This window comes from Anguilla anguilla, chromosome 5, assembly GCF_013347855.1.
Source record: "Anguilla anguilla isolate fAngAng1 chromosome 5, fAngAng1.pri, whole genome shotgun sequence".
NCBI classification, from domain to species: Eukaryota; Metazoa; Chordata; class Actinopteri; order Anguilliformes; family Anguillidae; genus Anguilla; species Anguilla anguilla.
This window is the reverse complement of record NC_049205.1, coordinates 40,679,293-40,691,790: the sequence shown is the minus strand read 5'-3', so window position 1 is coordinate 40,691,790 and position 12,498 is coordinate 40,679,293. Positions and strand designations below refer to the sequence as shown.

The following is a 12,498-nucleotide window of genomic DNA, read 5'->3' as shown; positions in this document are numbered from 1 at the left end:
TTATCTCCACTGTGTAATTAATGGCAAATTAATTTATTCTGTTAACTATGCACTTGTGTCATACATTTTGAAAGTCAATTTTATTTCTGTATGTCAGCACATTCAGGCTAGATGTTATGATATATTTAAAGACTAAGATGCATGTTGTACCAACGTTTTGGTTTTTCTCCACTGAGATATCCTTTCTTCTTTATGAAGATAGCATAATGAAATGTGCTGGAAAACTAGCATTGATAACTAGGCCATACGGATTCTAAATTCATGCTCCCCGATGTCTTTATCTGTAAATATTTATGAGGAATATTGAAGACTGTAATTGCCTTTTTATTCAATAACAAAGGAAAGAGCGCCTGGAATTTGCATGAAACATTGATATCTGCTGGAGGATTTAAGACAGAATACATTCTTGGCCCCTTTTCACAGTGTAGGTCACAATGAGATCATCGGCGTATGTCGGGTGGGCAACGAGGCGGAGAGCCTGGGCCGTGACCACTGGAACGATATGCTTACGTACCCCCGCAAGCCCATCGCCCACTGGCACCCACTGGTCGAGGTAGGGCTTGGCAGGCGCATGGCATGTGGGCATCATGTTTGTTTAACCCTTCAAGACCCAACTGAAATAATACACGCAATAGAAAATGGTAGCAAAAACATATGTCACGTGTCATGCTGTATGGCTACTGGATTCAAACAACATTTTGTCTTTAGCTTTGATGCACAATGGGTTTCAAGTGTTAATTTTCTTGTCACAAACTCAGCGTGGCCAGTTCAGCGATAATAAAATTATTAATGTGCTGGTGTTTGCAAAGAAAAAGTAACACTTGCATGTACATCAAAGTAGGCCTATAAATGCGTTACAAGCCTACACAGGAAAAAGTGAGACAGCTTTTCCCTAGTAAACATTCATCAAATTAAAAAAAGTAGACAATGCCTAACACCTTGGCTGTGGTACAACAGAACCGTAAATCAGAGAGCAATTCCAAACTGGGGATAAAATATATTTAATGATATATCTAACCATTTAAAAGAACAACTGTCATCCACTGTATATAACAGAATAGCATTTTTAATTAATATCTGAGTCCAATTGAGTTTGAAGAAGTACAAGTGAAATAAACACTGGTGTTTTTGCTGTGTAAGTCTCGCAGAGCCAAGTCCTCCCATCAGTACATTTGACAGGACTTATGTGAGAGGATGTGCAAGAGAAGGCAGAGACTCTGTTTTAATTTGCTACCCTGCTTTGAGGTCCTGGTTCAATCCCCAGTGACCCTCAAGATCACAGGCCTTGTCTGTTATCCAGCCTATCCTAGGTGATTTCAGTCAAAGTTATACCCACTCTATCAGAGACATTCATCTTTCCAAAAACTGCTTTCAAACATAGCCAAACTCTACGCATCCTTTTTACATCTGCATTCATTTTTTGCAAAGTGCACTTGGATTTGCTCAAAAATAGAGCTTTTTTAAAACGAAAAGGGTCAGTTAAACATCCAATGAAAAAGCTCTTTTCCACTGGCTTAATTCAAATTGATGTTTTTAGAAAAATAGCAAACAAAACCAATTATAGCCAAACTTGTTTGTTTTCTTTGATTGCTTTCTTGAAAGGATTTTTTGTGTAACAGTGCTTTTTTCTCAAGAAATGTAAGTATGCAATAACAACAAAAAAACTCTGGGGAATTCAAAACCAGGGAAGCAATTTCAAAAAATGGAAGCAAAAGTCCATTATTGCTGATGAGCAGAAGACCATATTGTCTTCTTTTGTAAAATTGGCTTCTCCTCATCATCACCCATGCAACTCATTCAATATAGGACATCTTCAGTAATGCTGTTTTTTTTTTCCTCCGCAGTGGGTTGGTCAAGGAACGACTGGAGGGAGCCAGGGAGGCTCCTGCAACTCTTTAAAAGTCCCCCCTTCCCCGTAACTGTGTAAACCGCACAAGACTGAGATGGAAAAGCTTGTGGATGAACTCAAAGAAAATATTATGTGACATTGAGTGTAACGTTCACCTTAAATGTGTACTTCCATCCAGAATGAAGCAACTTTAACACTGTTTATGCTGTGCCTATGGGAGTTTTCTTTGCATGGGGGTGTTCATTCAGTTGCATGTTGACTGGTCATCCTTCATTATTTCCCCATTCAGTAAAGAAAGAAAGAACATTGTTACAGTTTGGTCTGAGGCTTATTTTGAAGTATTCTAAATGTTCTCCCAGTAGTCCCAGCTTCCATTTTTGGTGTCTGTATCATGCATTGAATCATGGCCAAATAAGATGTTTTCTCAGAGGTGTTCACTTTATTTTAATACAGTGCATGGTTTATTTTATTGTTGGGTGTTTTTTGTTTTGTATTCATTTTGATAAAGATTTGAGTGTACAATTCTGTTATATGAACACACATGTAACGTGCTGTGGCAATTTATTTATAGACCTAGTGTGTAAAATGTCCTTTCAAATGTTACAAATAAATATTTGTATAAAACAATGTATTTGCCCATTGCCATATTTCCAGTGTCCACTGCCCAGCATTGTCCAACATGCTTCCTGGTACAATAAATGACAAAAATGGTAGTTCTCAACATAACTTATTATACCTATACAAGGAACATGTGGCACAATGTCAATATAATGACTCCACAGTGAATGACTACACTGTTTGTCCTCACATTCTCACCTGAGCCAATGTTGCCATCTGAATTCAATCAATATACTGCTCTTGTGCAAAAAATATTGCAAATTCACCTGAGAATTAGAAGAAGTGTGTGTATGATTGAATAAATACATATAAGATGCTGAAATTATATTGGTCACAAAAAAGAAGAAAAAAAATCCCTATAGTGAATTTGCCTAGAGATATTCCTCTAGCTTCTTTCCATACGGTGACTAAATTCCCCATTTCCACTGAAGTTATAGCTCTTTGATAGCGTGCAGCCAGGCAGTGTCTCTAACTGACAGACCAATCTGCACTAACAAGCAATTTTTGCAATCCTTGCCCATTTCGCCCATCCTCTAAATAACATCTTATGACTTCAAAAGTATTGTACTGTATGCTTGTGCAGGATTCTAAAATAACATGAAAGAACACCCTGGGAAGAAAGAGTCATAACCAATCAAAGTTTAACCAGCTCCAACATATTATGAAGAGAAATTACTCTATGATTTGTTTTCAAAGTACTGCGTGTGTAGATCTGTGTGTACGGTTAATTATTGTAATAAAAAAACACTCATATTTTAGAGATTCTGTAGAATGTCAGAGAAAGCACATCTCTCCAAATCATTCTGGACTTCTCTAAAAAGTATTATCTTCACAGAAGCTGTATATGTATTATGCATATTAGTCAGGTCATATTAATAAAATTATTGGAGTCTTGTCCTGGCTGGTAAGCCTTTACATACTGTATCTGGATGTGTAAAGCCAGAATGAATTGCAGTTCAGGTTATAAATCTTGCACCTTGGATTGTATAAAAAGCTGTCAACTCATTTTAATAGTCAAACATTGCCATTTCCATGATCAAATATCTAAATAACGAATATACCCCCACACCCCACAAAAAAGCAATACACTGTATGAAGCTCCGCTTTTTCTTTTTATGCTTCCAGGCAGGAAGATAAAAACAATAAATTCTCATTAAAGCAAAGGTCCATTGGCTGTCCTTCATGAATACTCATGGGAATTTAAAAGAAAATGCTTTCCCTTTTTCAACTTGGAATGCTGCTCTAAATGCCTGATTTAATGCAAAAATAGTCAAACACTTGAATACACTTCTCAGCACTACTCCAAATATGGTAGTTGTACATGTTTTCTAAGCAGCTGAGTTTTCAAATAAGAGACGTTATCTCACAAAATTCTGAATATTCATATTATTTGACTTGTTTTAAGTTAACAAATCATGGTTTAGCTTTTTTTCAAGGACAATACTTTTTATGAACTGCATATTGAGTGTAATCTATGGTTTGAATTGCAAGAACTAAATTGGCAATGAGGAAATATAATTTTTAAAAATGAGATGGGTTCACCAGCACAGTTGCAGTCGCATATGTTGTAGTCGCATATGACAGCTCATAACTACTGGCTATAGCAAATAGGATGCTGAACCAAAATGCCTCAGTTGAAAATAAAAGAACTTGTTTTTAGAACAATTTTGCAATGTCAGTGAAAATGTATGGAACAGAAACTCCACAACGTCAGAGTTACAGCAAAGCACATTTTAATGGCATCCCCTCTGTTCAGGACTTGGCTTGTAGATTTTGGTATGATGCTGGCTGTTTCCACTCCTGGTCTTGTTATGAAGCCCTCATTTTTGTGCCTTTTTGTTTATTGATTGACTAGCCTTGAATGCAATTAGATGTGTTTTTTCCCAAGCAGACAATGTTTTCAATTAGACCTCCCAGCTGTTTTCATTAGCACTCTGAGCATATGTATTTTTAATAATCAAACAGCATGTTATTAATCTTCCACAGCTCAACTACGTATTTGTCCCACAATTTGTAGCCCATGTTCAGAAAAACAAATATTTGGTGATTATATATATATATATATATATATATATATATATATATATATATATATATATATGTACATACACACGCTTAGGATTTGTTTCTATGCTTTCAAGTGGTTTAGTCAGAAAGGTGCTTCCCCACAATGTGATTGTTTTGACTACAGAACACGTATAAATAGAGACCAGAGGCCGGGTTAAGGAGAGAGATGGTGTGAAAGCAAGGCTTCTGTACCCTGAACATACAGAGCCTGGCGCTCTTTGGTGACTGGGCGCTAGAGACATGTTCGAATAGCACACAGTATCCCTCTGCTTTGCACTTCACAAGGATCGACTGTTCAATAATTCATATCCCAAACAGTAATTATGAGAGCCACAGGGGCGTGCTGGGAGATGTAATTACTGACAGAACAGTTGCTGCGCATTTCTGGCCGCCCCTAAGGCCCCAATACATCATTACCCATCAGGGTTCTCAGGTGTTCTGGGACCTCTCATCTTATTAGTATTACTGCGAAACAGCCCCACGAGTTGGGAGATTTCTAATCGAGTCGTATCGTTTGTCCGATGGCTGCGCTACGTTGCAACGGCAACTGACTAGTGCCTACTGCGCAACAGCCGTCCTCAATCTCAACTCGCAATGATGGAAGCTGGAGAAGTCCTATCTTACTATATTTTATGCCGGACATCAAAGACATATCATTATAAATTATAATCTCAATGATGAAAGCCACAGCACATCATCTGAGTGACTCTGTGGACTGAACCTTTGGATGGACACCTCCATATTTCTTGCTGTCTACAGGGGTAAAGGATGGACTAGTCTTCAGATGTGGTACATACATCCCAGGGCCAGGCTGATGCTCTCAGGATTCAACTTGTACTCTCAAAGATCAAAGGTTCAAGGGATGTACTAAGGAAATCTGCTCCACTGCTCCATTTCTTGTTCTGGACATAAATAAACCTCACATATGACTATCAAAATAGGTAATGCAATATAGAAGTGAAATGTGTAGTGCAAGACCAGGGGCCATATCTATAAAACCTCTGAGATGTTGCAGTAATTGCATACTACACAGCTGGCAGGTAATCAATCCCATTTAATCAGGTAAAATATTGGCAGTGGCAGCACATTACAATTTCAAAAGACGTGCTGTGCCTCTGAGCCCTGTCCTTTTATATTATTATTATTATTATTATTATATAGCCTACATACTGTTATCGTCATTGACAGTATTATTATTGACTTCATGTCAAAAGTTTTCTTTTTTTTGTCTACCTGACGAGAATTTGATGCTGAAATGTGTCAGAGTTTGTTTTTAAAGGTTTAATATGACCATGCTCTTTGTTAAAAAAGAGAGTGCCTTGGAGTTTTATTTGATTTTTATGTAGTCATTAATGCTTGGAAAGAAAGATAAATAATTATTTGCATAGTCTCTGGGAAACCATGATCACATATTCAGACAACATGGAAACATCTAGGATGCCTATCATACTAGGTGTAAACGGTCAGTGATCGAATCTCTGTCCAGTCATATGTGGATAGGTGAATTAGCCCCTTTGAACGGTGTAATTTTACAAAAACGCTCATTTAGTACTATGTAACCCACAGTGCAAAAGATATGTTGCACTGGTCCAGTTCTCTTTATGAGGGCAACAGGGACATGAATATCTGAGGGGACGTGGCACTTGACAGACATCTGTCTTTTTGCAGATATCAACATCATCACCTTTTAAAAACTGTGAAGTGTTCTCTCACTCTGGTGAATTTTACCTGTATACACTGTTATTTCCTACTGTGTCACATCTCTCACATTACCTGAAATTTGCATATGGAAACACTGTATAGAGTATATGGAGTCTGCAGTGGATGTAAAACCATGACCAGTGAACAATGCTTGCATTCCCTAATGCTTAGAAACAAACAAAGGCTAATTTATCATAGAATTCCCATAGCATTCCCCTCAACACACACACACACACACACACCACACACACAAACAATATGGCACCATTTTTTACCTCGCCTATATCTTCTATTTAGACAGCATACTGCCGGTTTACAGTCATTGGAACAGAATTATTATTATTATTGTTTGTTTCAGAATACTCGATTACAAGCTAAAAGTAAAACTGAGCCCTTTGATAAATTTCACAGACAGACCTTTCAAAACTACATTCAAAAAAGATACTTTAAGTAAACTATCGGCATTACAACCTTTTCTCAGACTAAACAATCCCCTGGAATTCCCTCTGCGAATGGTGTGGTGGACCTAATGTCTCTGTGCCCTGACACTAATTACTTACTTTCCCCTTCTTCCACCGTCAAATTAAACTAAGCAAAGGCAGGCATGAATTTACTAACAAGGCATCCAATTATAATTGGTGATATCAATTTCAAATGTTTGTTTTTTTTTGTGTCCAGTCAGTGGTACAGTAATTAACAGCAAACTGTGAAAATGTGTGGCTGCTCTGTGCTCTTGGAAAGAAAGCACCAGGCAAACACTCAGTGATAGGGATTGAGGGGCCTGAAATTCATAAAACATTTGAACTAGAGCTCATTAAAAGTGCTGATTGTTTGTTTGGTTTTTTTGGTTTATTTGTTGTTGTTTTTTTCATTTTGAAGCAATGGACAATTTTTTTTTTTTAAATCACAGTTATCATGTAGCCAGCCTGCACCCTATTGAAGATAGTGATCATTCTGAAGTGGTGCATGGCACACTGTCTATTGTGATGCAATACCAGCCATAACATGGAAACTCCCAGATGACGCACTTGGGGCGAATGTGGGACCTGGCAGATTAAATATGGTTGTTCAGTAAAGAAAAACATAGTCTTTTTTCCACAGTGTTTTTGAATCGCAGAAAGCTCAGTATGTGTTGGTTTCGCATGGCAGCACATCTTTTGAGACACATTAAATGTGACAGGAACAGCATGATGTACGGTGCATGTAGGTGCTCCAGAAAACCGCTTCAGATTGCACTGTCGGAAGCCCAAATGAATCATCTAGTGAATTCTACTGACCAGAATCCTCACTTCACACATTTTAGCATAACCTGAAAAATATTACTCAACCATTTAAAAAAAAATACACAGAGTAATGACACTAGGATGAATCAACTTCTACTTGAACGAGATACAGAATGGTGGACTGCAATTCTGAGTAATACCAGCCCATCTAAAATAAACTGCTGAAAACATAAGGCATAAACTGGAGGTTATCCTTTGTTTGTGAAGTGGCTTTATTAAAACATACTTTATCAATGAAACTTTTGCTTTACACCATTTTTTGCTTTTGCTTTACACTAGGGCCAAAAATAACAAAATGGTTCCACATCCTAAGTTGATAAATGTGAAATGTCTATTTTGCGGTTTCCTAAAATAAATGTCAGTGTTCTGGTGGATAAATGGTGAATTTCTCATTAACGGTAGTGATTAATCTGCTTCCCTGATGGGCTCCTACTTGCCAGCCTACAGTCAACCTATACTCCCTCGAGTGCAGTGAACAGCCACACTTGGCAACACCACCCTGACCCTGGCAGGCTTTTTGGCATGTTGTCAGTTTCTGCAGCTCTGGCTTGTTAGTGACAGGGAGGAAGGGGAGGGGCTTAAGGGGGCTCTCCACTATATACACCACATTTGAAAGCTAATGCAGAGTTTTGTTGTATCACCCAATGGATGGGAGAGATATTGAAACCATTCAGCTGACACATTCTGTAGCACTTCGTTTACCTAGATGAGATGAATGATAGTCACTTAACCACCATCGTTCATCAAATGCATCCACAGGTTAGCTTTCTGATGATAGTTGCCTTGAAGAGCATCATTTCAGCTGTGTTCCTCAGGTTATTATCCATGTATGAAAGTATGGCTGTTTGTGTGGCACTTTTTGCGATATTGAATGTAGCAGAATAAAATATATATGTAGAATATGGCACTCAATAGAGCACATACCTCAACGAACACAATGGAATTGTTAAACTGTGAACACTATGAAAGATATGCCAGTTCTGCATGTTGGATATTCACTAGAAGTTAATCATTTCTTTGTTTCCCTTCATATCAGGAGATACATGGATGTTTGTTATTGTATCTCAAATTGGGCATATGCCTGTTTAAATTCTAGTCACTCTTAAGCATCTTAATTGGTTATTGCAACACCACGTGTCCAATCAGCATTATATGTGTTCAGTGAATCCGCTCAGAAGTTATATGTGTTTTTGTGAAAAGCCACACTCACTGCCATGCTCCCCTTTCATGGCAAATCGGAGTGAAACGTTAGTCGGGTCTCCCTTGCCCCATGACCAGGCTTTTCATAAATATAATTTTCAGAGACATGAGGCTAACAGCAGACAGACAAAAAGATGGACAGAAGGAATAGGGCAAAAACATTTCCCTCGACAACTCAGTGAGAGGAGGTAATAATTAAATTACCCCTGAAAGCAATAATTTAAAAGTTTTTTAAGAGCTGAAAAAGCTGGTTGTGGCATTTTCTCAGAAATCTTCACCATAATATAAAAATATGTTTCTGCTATACCATCTGACAGATGCATGTAAATCAGGCAGCAGATGTGCTCTGGATTTATGATGAGGGAAATTTAATTCAATCGTTTTAGAAAAGGTCCTTGCAAGGAGAAGATCCTTGGGGTAAGGGCTAATTTAACATGAACTGTGAAGTCCGCCAATATTAAGTTGGTCCCCCCTTTATTGCTATAACTGCTATAACAACCTCCACTCTTCTAGGAATGCTTTATACTAGATGTTGGAGCATTGCTGCAGGGATCAGCCAGAAAACATTTACCCTGATTGGGTAAATGGTAAATTGACTGCATTTATATAGCGCTTTTATCTATATATTTATATATCCAAAGCGCTTTACAAATGCCTCTCATTCACACACACACTCACACGTCAAATGTGAAAGGCTGCCATGCAAGGCGCCAATCAGCTCGTTGCGAGCAATTAGCAGTTAGGTGTCTTGCTCAGGGACACTTCGACACTCCCAGGGCGGGGGATCGAACAACCCTCCGACTGCCAGACAACCGCTCTTACCTCCTGAGCTATGTCGCCCCCTGACAAGACCTTGCTCGCAATCGGTTTTCCAATGATCCCAAATGTGTTGAATGGAGTTGAAGTTCTTTCCCACTGTTCTTGACAAAGACACAGGGAGGGCCATATGGAAAAAAAACTGTTGGGGAAGCACAGAATCATCTAGAATGTGATTGTATGCTGTTGCATTAAGATTATCCTCACTGAACCTAGGGGGCCTAGCCTAAACTATGAAAAACAGCCCCAGGCCAAGGGGTGTCCAGATACATTTGGTCATATAGTATATGATAAAACAACTCTGTGCAGTCATTACTGTTTCTGGGCGTGACCATTTTTTCATTGTGGGCTGAAACACATGTGGCCAATAGAAGAAGGAGAAGAAGCGTGTGTATCTGGCTGGGATGGTGCATTTTCAGCTGGGTTAGTGCTATTTAGATATGGGGCGACATAGCTCAGGAGGTAAGACCGATTGTCTGGCAGTCGGAGGGTTGCCGGTTCAAACCCCGCCCTGGGCATGTCGAAGTGTCCTTGAGCAAGACACCTAACCCCTAACCCCTAACTGCTCTGGCGAATGAGAGGCATCAATTGTAAAGCGCTTGGATAAAAGCGCTATATAAATGCAGTCCATTTACCATTTACCATTTAGATATGGCCGCAGTGTTCCCCAGGACAGCCTGGAGCTTGTAGCAGTGGCCCAGAGAGGGTGTCCCTGAAAAAATTCCCAGCTCTCACAGGACGAAAGACATGAATAATTCAGGTCTGTCTGCCTTCTTCATTAACATAGTGTCTAGTGGATCTGGGATAACCCAATCTGAATTCCCATTTTTAGCACTTCAAAACTATTCCTCCCAGTCCTTTAGACATCTAATGAGGAATAACGGGAATATGGTTAGACAAGGGCCGGTATAATTGTTCGGGAACTCTTCAATTTCTTCATAATTCTATTACGGCAAGATTCACAGATTCACAGTTCACAGATCTAAAGGAAATAGCTGTTGGATCAGCAAAATACACAGCGAGTTGTTTTATGTCTGTTATGAAAGAAGGACTATATGATATCCGAATAAATACTAATTAAAGAAAGGCAGTTGAAATACATATATTTCAAACATCACAGCTCAAAGTAACATGCCCAGCATTTCTCAGTATAAAGGGATATCAAACTTCTTTGAGAAAATGGTTGGCAGACAATGATCACTGCTCCCTAATTTGTTCCACTTGACAAATGAAGTCTGGTATTCACTATTTGCCTCAGAGTTAAAAAAATAAATAAATAAAAATACAGCTCTAAAGAATAGCTTCTCTTCACCATGGCGACCCCCTGTTGTGCCTCAAGGTACGCACCCAATCCCATTTATTAGGGCTTAGCAAATGATGTTCTTTATTCGCTCCAATGGCCCATCTTCAGTGAGGCACTGTACTGATGTTTCTCTGAGCTCTAAAGATAGGCCTTTCAAAGGCTGTAGGGTTGTTTACTTGAAATGAAGCTCAATAGAAGCAGGCTGAAAATGAAAAATAAAAAAGGGCTTTATTTGCATGTCGATCAGAAGTTCCTGTCTGCCCCATTGATTCTTCATAGGTAGAAATGAGGGGAGGTAGAGGCTGGGTGATTTTGTATCTGGGTGAGGGCTTTATTCTGAGAAGGATTAAAGCTTCTACTCATTAGCGCTGCTTTTGTTGGCTCTCAGGATTAGAGAAAGGGGGAAGGAGGCAGCATGGAAGAGCAATAAATCAATACTTCCACCCATATTCTAATCACCCTTTTAACAGCAGCCCTAGTCAACAATTTGGCGTCGGGGTGTGATTTGTGATTGTGATTGGGGGGCTTTACTGTGGATGCTGTCTTGCTTCATTGCCTGTTGAACGTGTGTGTTTTTTTTTTCTTTCATGTGCAATCAGAACTTTTGGAAAAGAGTAAAACTGTGTCAGAATTGGTCTGTTGATGTAATGCTCTCAGATGTCCTCAAAGATAGAATGAATAAATAAACGTTGCTTGCAGGAAGCACAGATGGAGTTTTGGGGACTATAAGAAGCAGAAATAGTGTCATAAATAATATAGAAGTTACTTTTCTGTAAATAGAGGTTGGGGAGCATCAGGGACAACATATTTTACAACCAGATTTGACGCCATGTTGACACAGAATTTAAACGGGAGCATTATGTGTCATCATCGTGTCTAATAATGGTCTGCATATGCTTTGCTTTGCCCACAAACAGGGTCAGCTCTTAACTATTGGAGTCCCAAGGCAAAATCTTCATTGGACCCCTCCACCCCCTTGTGAGGTCTTGTGATTGTAGAGGGGAAGGGGGGCAGGGGAATGCCCAAGACAATGACCTATTTTGGCTATGCCCAGAACCGCCTGTGCCCTCAGACACTGATGCCAATTCTGTAGTCACTGTCCTGTGGTTCTGGTTTCTGTCTTTCAAGTCACTTTTATTCAGCGCATGCAATTACTGTAAGCTGAGTCCCAGCAACACACTTGGAATCTGTGTGAGCCTATTATCTGACTTGCAATGACAAGAAACCGGCTGTGACTTAAAATCAACAAAGCTGAATTTAAAAGTGTGAAGTGACATTTGTGTGTGTGTTCACTGCGTTTAAAGACCTGGCTTAATCGGTTGTATAATTGTACTTGAAGCGCTTTGTCAAAGCTCCTTTCTACACGCAGCATTTGTAATTGATAGAGGCCTGTGTGTGGATGCAGTGCATGCTTACAAGTTGGGATTAGTCCTGCTTTGTAGGCCTAATGGAGTAATTACCAGGCTGATGGGAACAAAGCATGGATTTGTAATCAAGTGACATGAGACACGGATAATGCCTTGTGTTAAGTGGTTACATGAAACTACCCGGGGAAAAACAATCTGATGTAGTTGTTTCATTCATTGCTTTAATTTACAGTTTTTCTTTTATGTACCCTGTAGTGCATTGTGTGATTACTATGGTGGTTGTTTGAGTGTATT

The 12,498-nt window shown here is 39.1% G+C and overlaps 1 protein-coding gene across 1 annotated transcript in view; it reads left to right on the top strand.

The window, feature by feature from the left end:
- The window catches only part of syt9a (synaptotagmin IXa), a 52,691-nt gene extending 50,215 nt beyond the window's left edge, over positions 1–2,476 (top strand). Inside the window, exons 6-7 of the mRNA XM_035417222.1 lie at positions 424–553; positions 1,845–2,476. Coding sequence (XP_035273113.1) covers positions 424–553; positions 1,845–1,919 — 205 coding nt within the window. The 3' untranslated portion in view covers positions 1,920–2,476. The remainder of the gene's footprint in view (positions 1–423; positions 554–1,844) is intronic.
- Positions 2,477–12,498: the final 10,022 nt, after the last annotated feature.